The sequence below is a fragment of the Pelodiscus sinensis genome, chromosome 7, assembly GCF_049634645.1.
Source record: "Pelodiscus sinensis isolate JC-2024 chromosome 7, ASM4963464v1, whole genome shotgun sequence".
Classification (NCBI taxonomy): Eukaryota; Metazoa; Chordata; order Testudines; family Trionychidae; genus Pelodiscus; species Pelodiscus sinensis.
The window spans coordinates 29,524,306-29,540,070 of NC_134717.1; the positions used below are offsets into that span (position 1 = coordinate 29,524,306).

The 15,765-nt window shown below is 40.3% G+C and overlaps 1 protein-coding gene across 4 annotated transcripts in view; it reads left to right on the forward strand.

Annotated features, from left to right (window-relative positions):
- Positions 1 to 15,765, forward strand: part of GALNT13 (polypeptide N-acetylgalactosaminyltransferase 13) — a 338,848-nt gene that overhangs the window by 255,950 nt on the left and 67,133 nt on the right. For all 4 annotated transcript variants that reach the window (XM_075933419.1, XM_075933416.1, XM_075933417.1 and 1 more), the window contains one exon: positions 13,258 to 13,397. In XM_075933419.1, the coding sequence (XP_075789534.1) occupies positions 13,258 to 13,397 (140 nt within the window). The remainder of the gene's footprint in view (positions 1 to 13,257; positions 13,398 to 15,765) is intronic.

A 15,765-nucleotide genomic window follows, 5' to 3' on the forward strand; every position in this document is an offset into this window, starting at 1 on the left:
ATGCTTCCACAGTGCACTTCAAATAGGGGCTGGGCTACCAGGGTGTCCCCCCTGGATTCGGTTGTGCTGTGGCTCGATGTCTTGAAAGAGGTTGTGCAGAACAGATAATACAAAAACAGGTGTATTGCCTTTCCAGGAGAATCACCCTGTGGCAAGGGGTCCTGTCAGGTTCCAACCCCACAGCTATCTTCCTTTCCTCAAGCAATCTCAGTCCCAGCCCCAGTGTGTAGATTCTGTTACTGTGTTTCTCACACACACACACACACACACACACACACACACACACACACACACACACACACACACACACACACACACACACACACACACACACACACACACACACACACACACACACACACACACACACACACACACACACACACCACCCCTCTTCCCTTTCTGCAAGTCCTAGGAAGTGAGGATGGAACACCCGGGTTTGCTGAACCTCTTCCCTCTCTCCTGTCCTCCATTTACAGACTTGGAGTAAAATAAAATAATAATTAATAAAAAATAACTACCACCAATGGACAGCGTAGTCCTCTTTCTCCTGTAAAAGCTGTTATGATGTGAGGTTACAGGGCTTTCTCTGCATAAGAGAATACAATGAGCATCGTGTTAACTCAAAGATTTTTATTTGTTTTTTTCACCATGACTCCCTATGCATGCGCACACGAGTGCTTGCTCTTTCTCCTCTTCTGTCTCAAACAAACTCAATCTAATGGAAATTAAGAGGTACTTAAGTACTCATATTATGAGTCAATCACAAACAACTGTAAGGTTGGCTTAAAAATCATTTTTTTAAAATTGTGGTGTTCTTGTTTTGCCTGAGCTTTTCTCCAGAACAATGATGGCCAGAAATTTGGAAGGAGGGATAATAACATGATTCCAGGACCCAAGAGTTTAAGAAAATAATCAGATATTGAAAGGTTTGCATTAAAATTTGTGATAATTGGCATTGCTTCTATATGGGTTACACCTATAATAGCTGAACAATGTTTGAGCAGAGACTTGTTGCCTCATTAGCAGTATGTATAAGATCAGATCCAATAATTTTCACTCAGAATTCTTGCCAAAATTTTGACTCAATAAAGACTACAGAATTCATCTGATTGACTTCAATGGCATTTTTGCCTAAGTAAGATCTGCAGATTTGGGCATATAGCAGCATAATCTACCAGTAGCATAGACAGTATTTCATCTCCATCCCTCTCTAATGAATTTTGACTACCTGGCTTCAGTTTTTAATGGGAAAACAGTTCCATCTGCTGGATGTTATGTGTAAAGGACAGTGTACAACTCAGTGCATCCACAAATGCATTTATGTACTTATAGAAATGCTATATTGTCTAGATTTTTCATTTTGTTCTAAATGCTGACCTATCTAGAGCTATATTTATTTGAGGGATTTAATTAACGAATAAGCAAACAGAAATAATCAAAGCATGATGCATGTTTTAAACTGTGTAAGAGAAGTGCAATGTTATTTAAGGTTTTTTGTACAGGTTTTTATGACCTTCTAGCTGGATAATATTCACTTTATTTACATGCATTCTCAGAAATGGAGCTTTAATGCAGGTGAGGGGTGCAACGTGTGTAAATACCAACTCAGTATCCCTCAATCTAGATCTAGACTAGAGCCATGAAGTCACAGGATAACCACCTTCCCACCCATGGACAGTCATCTCAGCTACAATTCCATTCTGCGGGCCGGTGCAACATGGCTACCCATTGTGTACCTCCTTTAGGAGTTAGGGTCACTGATCCTGTCTGATGGCATTTTTTATGGTTTCCATCTGACATCCCCAATGCTTCCCTCTACTGTAGCCTTTAGACCGTATTCATTACTCTGAAAAGGGGAGAAGTCACAATGATGGGCCAGTCTGCTGGTAGCATCCCTATACAGCCCCACACTACGTGGGTAGGGTGTTACCCAGGTTTCCTCAGAGAGATGAATGTAGTTTGGGGGATCACACCTTTGCTAGTTTTTGTTTTATTTTGTTTGCAGATTTCCTTTGTGGCAATTCTAAATTTTGGACTTCCTGTCTGTTGTTTAATACTGTGTTTTATGAAACAGCCAGAATGCTAAACTTCTTCAGTACTGTTTTTCAAATACAGTAGGATCAGCAGCTATTAGCATATCCTGATGGATGGCATATTGTCCGAATTAAATGACTATTTCTGTTGAGAGTGTCCGAGACAGAACATCAGGAATGACTGCCCGTCGCAGGGAGCCATAGCCTGTAATACCTCTGAGGCTGGTATAGGGGGCTCTGTCTGTGAGGTGGAGTGTTTTCCATATAAGGGCATGTAAATTAATAATCTTCCCCTGCTCGCTCCACCCATTGCAGTAACAGATCAGCCAGTGGGCTGACTGGTGCTCAGGCCTGCTACTCCACCCACTGCAACAAAAACCAACCTATGGGGTGATAAGTTCACAGGCAATAAAACAGGCAGGCAGCCCCTCTCTCACTGGGGATTCGCATTGAGTGAACGCCTGGCCTGATCACCCAGACGCCTTGCACCCCCCGCTCTTGAGTCTTACTGAGCGTACTCCGAGTTGGTCGACCCGAGTGGAGACAGTTTATGAGCGTGTGACCGGTACTTGTGTTCCTGCTGTCTCCAGAACTGGTATAACACCCCCCCCCCCACCATCATCCCTATCCTAATTGATTTTTTAGTTGTCCTTATTGCTTGCCAAGTGACAGTGGCTAAAAAGTTACTAAGTTAGTTTATAAATAGTTGTGGTTTAGATTTTTTACTGTTTCCTTGTATAAAGTTGTGTAAATAGTCAGCCCTATGGATAATACCAATGTTAATTCAACTGTTCCTAACCCCTGGGCAGTTATTGGGAATTATTGTGATTTAGAAAAGCCTCAGGGAATTGTTTTGTGTTGTCTGGCAATCTGTTTAATTTTTGTTCTGATGATTGTCTGGCGCCATCAAAATAAAATCAGTTTGTACTTTTTGAAACCCCCAGTTGTGGTCTCATCCTTTCCGGCATCCCTTCGAACCTCGTGTATTACGGGGACTGACATGGCGTCACGAACAGGATGCCGGAACCCCGGAGACCATGACAACTCTGATAGTTGCCCCTGGGCTAAAACTGAGACCCCAGGTTCTGAGGAGGATCAGTTTAATCATTTGCAATACCACCTCCTCTGTACTCGACAGCGCGAAGGGGCCCCTAACACTTTTGACTGGGTCTGTGTCATAGGACACGGCCATGATTGTAGGACCTACACCATTCCTTTGGGGTTGAGCGATGTGGGCTGCTTGCTAACTTGCCATCCCACCTTCAGGGCCACCCCGGCTGATAATAGCCTTCAACCGTGTCTCACTCAAGTGGGTGAGACAGCCCCTAATACAAACCCTCTTAGCCTCTGGAAAGAGGTGAACAGGGTAATTAAACTCTGTGGGGTAGCCCCCTCCATCTTGGCCCCCGAGCCAAGAGCCCCACATGGATCACCTGCACACCACCTGTTAATAGGATTGGTCCAAAGGTTAGATGGGATAAAAAAGGTTAAAAAACTACACCCCGATTCTTATAAATCAGAGGATGTTCTGGCTGCCATCTGCAATACCCTAGCAGCAGCCCTTGATAAAGTTACCGTCTACCATGGGGCCGTTACAAATTGCGCCCGTGGGGTGGCGCACTCGCAGTCGGAGGGAGAACCGGAGTTTTCCCCTCAGGCGCCAAAGATGCCTCCTTTAGAGACACAGCTTCCTCCCCCATACCAAGGCTCTCATGATCCACCAAACATTTACCCTGGCTTGACTACCCTGAGTTCAACCATACCCACAGCTCCCGACCTGATTGTACCGGAGGCCCTCCCTGTGACTGTAACCCGATTAAAAATGGATGGTCAGGGGAATACCTCTCAGGTAACTGAGACCCGCCCCCGAACCAAGGCGGAAATGAAGGAGTTCATCACAGATACTGCCCGACGTCCAGATGAGCCTCCTATAATCTGGGTAGGGAGATTAGCCTTGGAACAGGGGAGTGACTGGGTTGACCGGGAGGAAGCCTTAACATTAACCCGTACCGGGAGTTGGTCGCGGGGCCTTATGGGGGGAGTATTGGCAGCGAATAATCATTGGCCTGTAACGGCCGCAGCTGCCGCGCACCTCCAAATACAAGGGGGATTTCGCGCAGTACAGATGCCACCTGATTGTGTGAATAACTCCACTACCCTTATGTACGCAATCGCTGGGAGTTCTATTCTGCTCTGGGATCCCACCGCACACCCCCTCAACTTAACTAACGTTCAGACGGTAGCACAAAACCCATTTCGTTTTGTTGATGATCCCACTCAGATTCCCATAGAAGATGCGGCTGTTACCCTAGCCGTGGACAACAGCCCTAATCTAGACACAGGGGCTCTTCTGTGGCTAAGGGGATACACAGGACAACCTATTGGCCGACTATACGACGCTGTAGAGAGGGTGAAGTGGGCAACACTAAAGGCCGCCCTACTTGCAACCCCCTCTACTCTGGTGAAAGGGTCCAAAATGGCGCCCAAACCCAAATACCCCGAGCGTTCGTTCATCGAGCGTAAGATTTTTGGATTTTTATTGGGTAAGGGACTCACCAAGGAAGCTATTAGGAAAATGAATAGTGATCAACAGAAAGACTTGGCTGTGAAATTGGGGTGGGAAGATCGCCCTATTCCCCCGCAGCCAAAAAACGGGGAGAGGCCGAGTGCCTAGCGGTCACTCGGCCTGATTTAAATGACCCTCGACCCTATCAAAACCTGACTACCGAAAACGAGACAATTATCCCCTTTTTGTTAGACACGGGGGCACAGGTATCCATCATCCCCCCCGATATGCCCCACACCCCCACTGGAAAGATAGTCTTTGTACAGGGATTAAATAGCGTTGAAGCAACCTACGTTAGTCCGTCACAATTGGCTTTCTCTTCGATCTTAATTAGCCCGCCTTGAGGGCGTTGTTTGTCCCCTTTTTGTTTTTCAGGTACCAACCCATTCGAGCCCCCCACCGGCTGTTTGACTTCCGGAGCCGACGAGAACCATCAAGATGGAAAAAATTTAAGTCTGCCACTGAATCTTTCGTTTGGGAATATGTTACCAAATGTCCCACAATCTCGAAGCCCTCACTAATTTGACCGCTGAAGGGTTTCGACAAGTCGATTTGGCTCTTACTGTACTAGCTCATTATGCCGAAAAGAATCGTATAATGATACAGGTTATATTGCAGAAGGACTTTTGTATGGCACTCGAGGACCTTGACCCCAGGTTTAAGGACCAATACTGTTTGCGTTTCAAGCCCGGGTGGAACAATGTTTCAGCCATCACCCAACAGCTGACCTCACTTGCAGTTCGGATTCACGAACAGCGGGAAGAATGGGACTGGTGGCAAACAAAACTTTCCTCTTGAGGACTGAGTACTTGGGCATCCACCATTAAGCAGTGGTTGATTGTATGTGCTCTTGTGTTACTAGCCTTTTTAGTGGGCACTGCTGTTGCAAAAGCTCTTATCCACAGAGTTGTTTCCGCTTTCCCTGTTACTGTTGCTTACTTTTCCCTTTCTCCCCTTTCTGAAGACAGCAGCTCACCAGAACCTCAATTTACCCAATTGGCTTCTTGCTGATTACCCTTACGTGCGCTCTCACCTTAGGCAACCCCCTTACCGCTTGCTCCGGACAGCCACGGGGGCATGTCCGAGACAGAACATCAGGAATGACTGCCCGTCGCAGGGAGCCATAGCCTGTAATACCTCTGAGGCTGGTATAGGGGGCTCTGTCTGTGAGGTGGAGTGTTTTCCATATAAGGGCATGTAAATTAATAATCTTCCCCTGCTCGCTCCACCCATTGCAGTAACAGATCAGCCAGTGGGCTGACTGGTGCTCAGGCCTGCTACTCCACCCACTGCAACAAAAACCAACCTATGGGGTGATAAGTTCACAGGCAATAAAACAGGCAGGCAGCCCCTCTCTCACTGGGGATTCGCATTGAGTGAACGCCTGGCCTGATCACCCAGACGCCTTGCACCCCCCGCTCTTGAGTCTTACTGAGCGTACTCCGAGTTGGTCGACCCGAGTGGAGACAGTTTATGAGCGTGTGACCGGTACTTGTGTTCCTGCTGTCTCCAGAACTGGTATAACACCCCCCCCCCCCACCATCATCCCTATCCTAATTGATTTTTTAGTTGTCCTTATTGCTTGCCAAGTGACAGTGGCTAAAAAGTTACTAAGTTAGTTTATAAATAGTTGTGGTTTAGATTTTTTACTGTTTCCTTGTATAAAGTTGTGTAAATAGTCAGCCCTATGGATAATACCAATGTTAATTCAACTGTTCCTAACCCCTGGGCAGTTATTGGGAATTATTGTGATTTAGAAAAGCCTCAGGGAATTGTTTTGTGTTGTCTGGCAATCTGTTTAATTTTTGTTCTGATGATTGTCTGGCGCCATCAAAATAAAATCAGTTTGTACTTTTTGAAACCCCCAGTTGTGGTCTCATCCTTTCCGGCATCCCTTCGAACCTCGTGTATTACGGGGACTGACAGAGAGAAGAGACCTTTCCTTAAAAAATGAAGAGTCTGAGAACACTTTACATAATATAAAACACCCTATGGAATAGAAATAAAACAAAACCAGTTTTGGCTTAATTGAATCTTCATTTGTCTTTAATCTTTTGGCCCATTCCTACTAGTTCCCTATGATTCACTGTGGTTACAAATGAGTTCTGCTTGTGGATTGCTTGACGGATTGGGTTTAGTAATTTTTTTTTCCTACATAAAAAATTGTCAACATTGGCCTGCTTCTGAATGTTTCATTGTTAACAAATCTGCATTTTCCAATGGAAAAAAAAATCCCCAGTCAGTTCTAGTCATCTCACTAACTTACGGTATCTGGAGAGTGGATGAAATTCAGACAAGGACAAAGAAGTGTATCTTGACTAGATGAGGACTCAAGTGGTTATAATAACTATCTACTAGTATCTGAAGGCTGCACATACCAAAGGATTTATTGATGGGGTATTCCAAGGGATTCTGACTGAGAATAAGATAATGAATCAAACTTTTATTAAACAGACAAAAATAGTTTTCCACGAGGTACAGTGGAAGCCTAGTCACTGCTATCTGTGATCTAAAATTAGAGACACTGGGTGGTTGATACAATATCTTTCATTGGTCCAACTTCTGTTAGTAAGAGAGACAAGCTTTTCGAGCCACAATCTTCTTTTTTTATTTGTCCAATAAAAAATATTACCTCATGCACCGCATCTCTGTAATATCCTGGAACTGATACATCTATAACTATACTGCATATAAAATTAGAGCAAGCTGTAGAATATTGTCAGTTACTAATTCAGCATGATCTTTAGACAGTCACGGTTTTTGCTGGTTTTTTTTTTATTCTCTGCAGTAAAATAACTCAAATTAGACTATGTAGCAAGTGTCCTTGGAATGGCCTACCTGCTCTCTCCCATTATTCTTTTCTCCCATTCTTTCCCTGAGGCATGGGATGGGTGGCAGCAGAACTCACATTGCCTGGCATTAGATTACTATTGTGATCCTCTTTGACAAATTATGGACAGAGCTGCAAAAAAAAAAAAAAAAAATCAACTTGATAAGGAAGTAGAAAAAAAGAAAGAACGTCAGCTTGTTGTATTTCCCTCAAGACAACGTTTATAGCGGGTGAAATATTATTTTGCTTCCACCCTAGCAAGGAATAGTATAAAACCACAAGTGCTATCCGAAGTTCCATGTTAGGAGTCTTCCTCATTTGTAACAGGGCATATCAAAGGAATGGCATGCTTTATTTCCAAGAAGGGGTTTCTATTAGATGTATGCTTAACATCCTCTACTGGGCAATTAATAGCACACATAGCCCTCTTACTTAACAAGAGAGATGCAGCCAGCATCTCTAAAATCAAATTTCTGTCAGAAAAGATTTATACTACTTTTTCCAATTTGTGTTACATTGTCTAAAATAACTACCATCAAATGTGTTTCTTATTGAGGTTGACATTCTCAGGAAGCTTATCCAGTGACATACATAGCCATATGAGAACATGTAAAGGCTGCAGTAATTGCCAGTCTGCTGTAGGTAATGTCGCTTATGGATGATTGTAGTTAGGAAATTAAATGCAACTGGGCAATACACTGACAGTTAATAAAATAGCATATACTATTGCATAGTTATTTTAAATTGAAGATCCAGATTATTGCGTGCTGCAAAAAAATAAACAAACAAACAGTTCAAGTGGCTAATGTTTCATTTTTCAATGTTAGGCTGCAATGTGGTAAATGAACTGAAATAGTTTAAAATAAGGGAGTAGTAAACACAGAAAAATCACAAGCTATAGAAACACTTGCAAGTTTTGAAAATCAGATTAGGGACATACTGTGCTCTCAGATGTAAACTTTTCTCTCTCTGACCTTACTGGGCACATCATCAAGGGCAGAATTTGGCCCATATAGAACACTGGCTTGTATATGGTTCATAAGACCACTGCCTTTTCATCATTCAGATCTACCATGATATATACACACAAAAATCAAAAATTAAGTACTGTGAAATTGAGACAGAGGCAATCTTTATATTCCTTTAATTTGAATGAGGGATATATTATTAGATTGTAGCCAGTCACCATCTGGTCACCTTACTCATTTGCATTTCCCTTCTCCCTTCATTTGTTTTGTGTTATGAAAGCATCAAGTTCTCAAACTGAGCTGTAGATACCTTGCTGAAAGTCTGCAGACTTCTTCATGATCACATAGTGCTTATTATAACTCATCTGAAATGCTTTGAGTTCTTATCTGTTAATGCCCTTACTTATAATTAATTATTGTCATTGCTAGATGGATGCTTTCTGATGGTAATAGGAAGGCAGGTATCTCTATTGAATTGTGGCCCATACTGTAAAGAAATTTGAGAACCTCTGTTTTAGGCCCCATCTGAACTGTGTGAGATGACCATGCAGAATCCTCTCAAAATCAATATAGCCATGGTGGCCAAAAAAATAAAATAAAAAAAAATCTACATCCATCTATAAGTGGCCAGATACTATTCCATGCTATTAGACATAGATTTGGCTACATGACTAGGTTTGAATATTACAACCCATTATTTCTAGGAGTGAAGCAGCCCACCCTGGTATAAAACTCAGCAAAGCATCAACTGGTTCAAAATTCAATAATCCTGTTTAGCAAGATGGGTCACTATGAACATATCTCCATCAAGTTATGCTCTTTGCATTGGATTCCTCTTCCATACAGAGGCCTGTGGAAGAGCTTAGTCCTAACATTCAAAGCCCTCCATAGACTTGTCCCTAGGTAACTGAGGGAATACCTTCCCTCTGTAGTTATGACCACCCATACCAGGTAGATTCCATTAAAACCAAGGAAGTATTGACCAGAAGAGCAAGGCTCATTAATGGGGGAATACAGGTGCTGGCCCTGGACTATAGAATTTGTTTAACACAACAGATCGGTCAAGAATGACCAGAAGTCTTAGTACTTTCAGAACAAAATACAAAACTAATTTAATTAATTTTCAAATCAAATCTACATGCAGGAGTGAGACAATTATCAACTAAAATAATGAATAGAAACTTTTTAAAATTCAAGTCTGAATGCCATATCTTTCTTAAAATGTACCACCCAAAACTGGACACAGTTCTTTGGCTGAGATCTCAGTGTCAACAAGAGTTGAACAATTACTCCCATTTCTTACATCCTGTTAACACTATCCTCTGTTGACATTTGCCTTTTTTGGCAGTAGTGTCACATGATTGACTGGTATTTAATTTGTTTTATATTGTAACCCCTAGATCAGGCATGTCAAACTGGTATTTGGGGGGCCACATGCAGATCGTTCGAAATATTATGCGGCCTGCCAGAACACTTTTATAAAAGAAGGAAGTGCGGCCCACTGGCCGCTTGGAGCACGTGTTCGAGTGCCCGCTCACATCCCGGCTGGGCCACTCTGCACTGCAGCAACAGCTCACAGTGGGCCGGGCTGCTCTGTGCACATGCTCACGGCTGGCTGGGTGCTCTGCGCTGGGCACTCCAGCAGGCGCTCAAAGCTGGCCGCTGTGTTCACGCCAACCCAGCACCTCAGGTAGCAACATCGACTCTGGGACCCAGGTATTATGTTGGGGGGGGGGAGGAGAGCTGGGAGTTCCTGGCTCTCAGGGAGGCATTAGGTTGGGGGGGCTAGGAGTGCCTGGCTCTGGGGCAGGAGAGAGGCATTATGTTGGGGGGGCCCTGACTCTGGGAGAGCGGAGGGGGATTGGGTTAGAACGGGGGTATGGGAGTCCGTGGCTCTGGGGGCAAGGAAGAAGTTATTTTGTTAATATTTTGTTTTTTATTTATGTATTCCCAATTAAAATCACAAAATGTATATTTATTGATATAAAATTAATGTCAGTTTTTTGCAACTGCATGAATAATTATATCTATGCAAAATCTCAAACTTACAAAGTATCTGAAATTTTCAAAGAAGCCTGTTCTCTTTGATTAATCATGGTCTATACTTGTTTTTATTTCAACAAAACAGTTATGTATCATATACAAAATTTAAAAGTTCCTTAAATTTATATTTACATTAAAAATTATGTTAAATTAATTTTAACATTACTTAATATGAGCAAATAACAATTTTACACATCAAATTACAGGCAGTCCCCGAGTTACGCGGATCCGACTTACGTCAGATCCGCAGTTACGAACGGGGTTCCTCTCCCTGGTCTCCAGCAGACCAGGGAGAGGAAGCAAAGCGGCGGAACACGTGGGCAGGAGACAGGGCTGAATTACATACAGATTCAACTTAAGAACAAACCTACAGTCCCTATCTTGTACGTAACCCGGGGACTGCCTGTATTGCAGTATTATAAAATAGCTAAAACATAATCTAATAATAATAAATAGCCATGACTTTCCAACAAAGTACATTTTCTTTGGTGGCCCTGTGGCCCTAAAATCTATCAGTTTTCATTTCTGCGGCCCTCAGTAGGCTTTGAGTTTGACATACCTGCTCTAGATGTTTTTCTGCAGTACTGCTGCTTAGCCAGTTATTCCCAATTTTCTGTTTGTGCATTTGATTTTTTCCTTCCTAAATGTAGTACACTTGCCTTATTGAATTTAATCTTATTGATTTCATCTTATCCTGGAGTAATTGAATCAACTGAGTTACTTTGGATTTACACAGATATAATTGAGGGGAAAAATTTGGCCCTGTATGTAATGACAGATCCTTTGGAGAATATTGGTCCATTTTATTTATTTTCAGAAAAGTCCTTTAGAAACAGCCAAACACAAAAGAAAAAGAGATGGTGAATAATAGATTTAAATGGCAAAAAACAAACAAACAAGAAAAAATGAAATATTTAAGAAGTAGGAATGTCAAGGAGGTGATTTCAGTGGCTATGGGATAAATTGTGTGTTGTAATTTCTGGAATGTCAAATCCCGTAATAAAAAAAATGGAAATAAAATGAAAATAAGATTGTTGTGAACTTAACTTTTTGAGCATATATTGACTGTAAGAAGAAATAAACTTCATAATGTTGAAAAGCAGATTGTATACTGATTGTACTGGTTGAACCCCTCTAGTCTGGCACTCTCGGGACCTGACTAGCGTTGAACCAGGGAATTTGTTGAACCATGGGATGTCAATATTGTCTAGTAGCATTACCAACACTTTACTGCTTATTGGGCTTTTAGAAGATATTTAAGGGTAAACTAGATCTAAATAACAGCACAGACCACTAAGAGCCAGGACTGGTGGCTGTAAGCAAACTTTATGGGACCATGAGAAACATGGCCACACCTGTGAGAAGTGGACATCCAGCAAACTAAAATGATCATTTTGGACCATTTGTTGCCAGACCAGCGAGTACCAGACTAAAGAGCTTCAACCTGTATTTATTTTAGTGAACACTGCACCTTACTCATGGATGAGCCTTAACTATATCACACTACAGCAGCACCATGAGGCATTGTGTTTCTGGAGCACTTCCATAAGGCACAATTTCTTCCTTGTTTCTCTTTTTCATTGGGGTAGTCATTTGTTGTTGGTTTATAAAGATTAAATTATTAAACTGTTTGTACTAGCTGAACTGTGCTTGTTGTATTATTGCGGGTGTGTAGCATTAGTTTTCACTGCCTCATAGGCTGCATGCACCCATACAGTAGAGGGAAGGAAAGGCAGGATTTTCTCCCACAGAAATAACAAAATTGATCGGAAAAAAGCAGCACTGTTACTTCCATACGTGTAATAAGACAGTGTGTTCTGTATGACAGTCAGTTTATTTTTTAAAGACAACAAACTAATTTTTAAAGACAATGAACTTATTTTTCTTAAAACAACCTATCTTCCTTTTGAGTTATTTTTCTCAAATCAATTTATTAAATTTGGACACACCAGCAAGATGCTTTTTAAAATGGCACTTAAAATTAGCTAGTTTCTTTCTTTCTTTCTTTCTTTCTTTCTTTCTTTCTTTCTTTCTTTCTTTCTTTCTTTCTTTCTTTCTTTCTTTCTTTCTTTCTTTCTTTCTTTCTTTCTTTCTTTCTTTCTTTCTTTCTTTCTTTCTTTCTTAAAAAAATCAAAGCACATAGAACCAATGGTAAATGCAAAAGGGAACAGTGTGAATGACAGAACTTAAACATTATGGCTTTGTCCATACTGCACCTGTTTTGAGCAATAAATATGCAAATGAGGAGAAGCGTGCAATATCGCCGCGCATAATTTAGGCTACTTTTTTGCGCAAGAGGTTTTTGCGCAAAAAGGAGCCATCTGCACAGCTCCTTTTTGTGCAAAAAAAAGCCTCTTGTGCAAGAACCGTTCTTCCTGAAAAAAATGCGCAAAAATAGAGCCTCATTAATTATGCATATTTTTTGTGCAAAACGGGGGCTGTGTAGACATAGCCTATCTGCTTTGAAATCTTCTAATATAAAATGAAACGGTTACTTAACTTTGATTCTAAGAGATTCGATTAATAGTTAATGACACATGGTATGAAATGTCCAACATGAGAATCAAGATATTTGTATGGCTATATTTTTCTATATTAATGTATTATAAATAGAATAAATATTGCTTTTATTAGTCTTTAATTTGCTATTGCCGATGGCAGCAAAAATCTCATTGTTGTAACAGCTGCTACATGGAATTGTATATTGTCGAGCTATAATTATACTAATTGGAAAATGATAAAATGATCAGTGATATTTTTGTGTAGCTGTAAAGAATCTATACATTAATTATGTATTTATCTGAAAAATTCTAGGTGTTGTCAAAGTGGATTATGGCGATGTATCAGTCAGAAAAGCACTAAGAGAAAATCTGAAGTGTAAACCGTTTTCATGGTACCTAGAAAACATCTATCCAGACTCTCAGATTCCAAGACGCTATTACTCACTTGGTGAGGTATGAATTATTTCTTTTGGTTAAATTTAAAAAAAAGTAAATTGTTTCTGCAGCTTTCTCAATTAAATCATTGGAAATAATTCCCTACATCTGATCTATCTTTTTATTTTAAACATGCTGCTTTTCTTTTGTATTTTGCATAAGGGGAAATCTCTTCATAAATGTTCATACCAAAAGATTTATCTTTTTAATTGGATACACTGTTGAAAAAATAATGCTTGTGACTAATATTTTAAAAGTGAAAATAATGTGCATTACTGTACTTGGAGAACATACTTTCCAGTGGTATGTACGTGATTATGGATAGAGCAATATAACTGAGATCATTTATGACAAATTGGTTGGTTTATTTATGCCCTCTCATCTGGTAGTGCAGATTACAGCTGAATATCACAAATATTCCTAACAAATAGCAGATTTAAATAGAGAAAAGTGCAGAGGACTCTTTAAATGTCAAATAATGTACTATTTAAAATTATTTATCTGAGCTGACTTTTAAAAGCTCTAAATACTTGTGTGAAAAGATAACTATTGCTAGCACAGCAGTCAAAAGGAATTGTGTTTTTCCTACATTCAGGTAAATAATCTCAACATAATAATTCAGAATTGCTATGCAAAGTAAAAACCACAGAAGGGTTTTTAGTCTAACTATTTAAAAAGTAAGCCAAACACAGTGTTAAAAATATCACAGAGAAAACATACTTAATAGGCATGAAATAATAGGGGTTTGGAAGAGAATATCAGAATGGCAAACCCAGATATGTGAAAATTATAAAATAGTTATTAAAACACCTTATTTTCACCAATATGGCCTTGGTTTCTATGGAAACAGGAAGAAAAAGTCAGGCAGCATCTGTGAACTAAAATTCTTGCTTGTCAATTTCAGCTGCTGGCTGCCAGCCGAGCAACAAAGGTGGATTTTTGCCCCTATAAACCAGTCAATAGTACAAGGAATTTGAAAAGAGCAGAAGTGAAAGACTGAACCATATACATCTATTATGTAATGGTGAAGGAGACCAAATAATGGATGAAACCAAAAAAGTTGATGTGCTTAATGGCTTTTTGGTGTTAGTCTTCACCAAAAATGTTAATTGTAATGAAATGCTTAACACAATTAATAACAACAAGGGGAGAGGATCCGTTGCCAAAACACAGGAAGGTTAAAGGCTATTTATGTGAGTTATATTATTCACATTCATATTACTGATAAATTTCACTCTAAAGTCTTTAAGAGGCTAGCTGAAGCAATCTTTGAACCATTCCTGACTATCTTTGAGAACTTCTGGAGGACAGGTGAGATCCAGCACACTGGAGAAGGACAAACATTTCTTATCTTCAAAAAGGAAGAAAAGGAGGATCTGGGGAATTATCGACCTAACTTTGATGCCTCGGAAATACTAGATCAAATTACTAAAAAATCAGATCAATTTTTTTTATTATAACTGGATTTTTTTATTTTCTTAAAAATCATCAATAAAATACTAAAATTTCGAATTTAAAAATAAGTTACAATTAAATCTTATCACAAATATGCTAAAACTACACTTACAATCTCATAAACATGTGCAGATGCTACATCTGCAGTTTGATACAAGTAATGTGTATTAATCAAAATCAAGTTATCTAAAAGAATTACACAACATATACCCTCTTAGATGTTGTAAAATGCTGTACTGAGCTGTAACATGGTTTAGTGATCAGATTTACATCCTTGTTTCCAGAAATATCTGTAGTATCAGTGGGAACTTGATTTACATCAATGATTTTTGGTGATATGTAAATTATCGTTTAAATCAGTCTATTCTGTTACAGATCATGCCAAACCAATCTAATTTCCTTCTTTGATGAGATAATGGATAGGGTGAAGTAGTAAATGTGATACTCCTGAAATTTAGAAAGCTTTCGATATAGTCCCATATGACATTCTTGTAAACAAACAATAAAAATAGGGCCTAGCTCAAATTACTGTAAAGTGGGTTTACCACTGATTGAAAAAACATTCTAAAAGAGTACTTATCAATAGTTTGCTGTTAAACTGGGAGGTCATATCAAATTGAATGCCGAGGAGGGTATGTCCTGGGTTCAGTACTATTGAATATTTTCATTATTGACTTGACTCGAATGGAGTTGAGAGTTGTGACTATAGGCATCTCTGTATTCACAGCCTACACACTAGTGCAGTGATAGTTGTACAAAATATGCCTTGTGATGTATCATAAGAAAGCAGACATAGAATCATAGAATCCTAGGGCTGGAAGAGACCTCGAGGTCATTGAGTCCAGCCCCCTGCCCAAGGGCTTTGTCGTCAAGCAGAGACTTAAAAACCTCTACGGATGAAGATTCCACCACCTCCCTAGATAACCCCTTC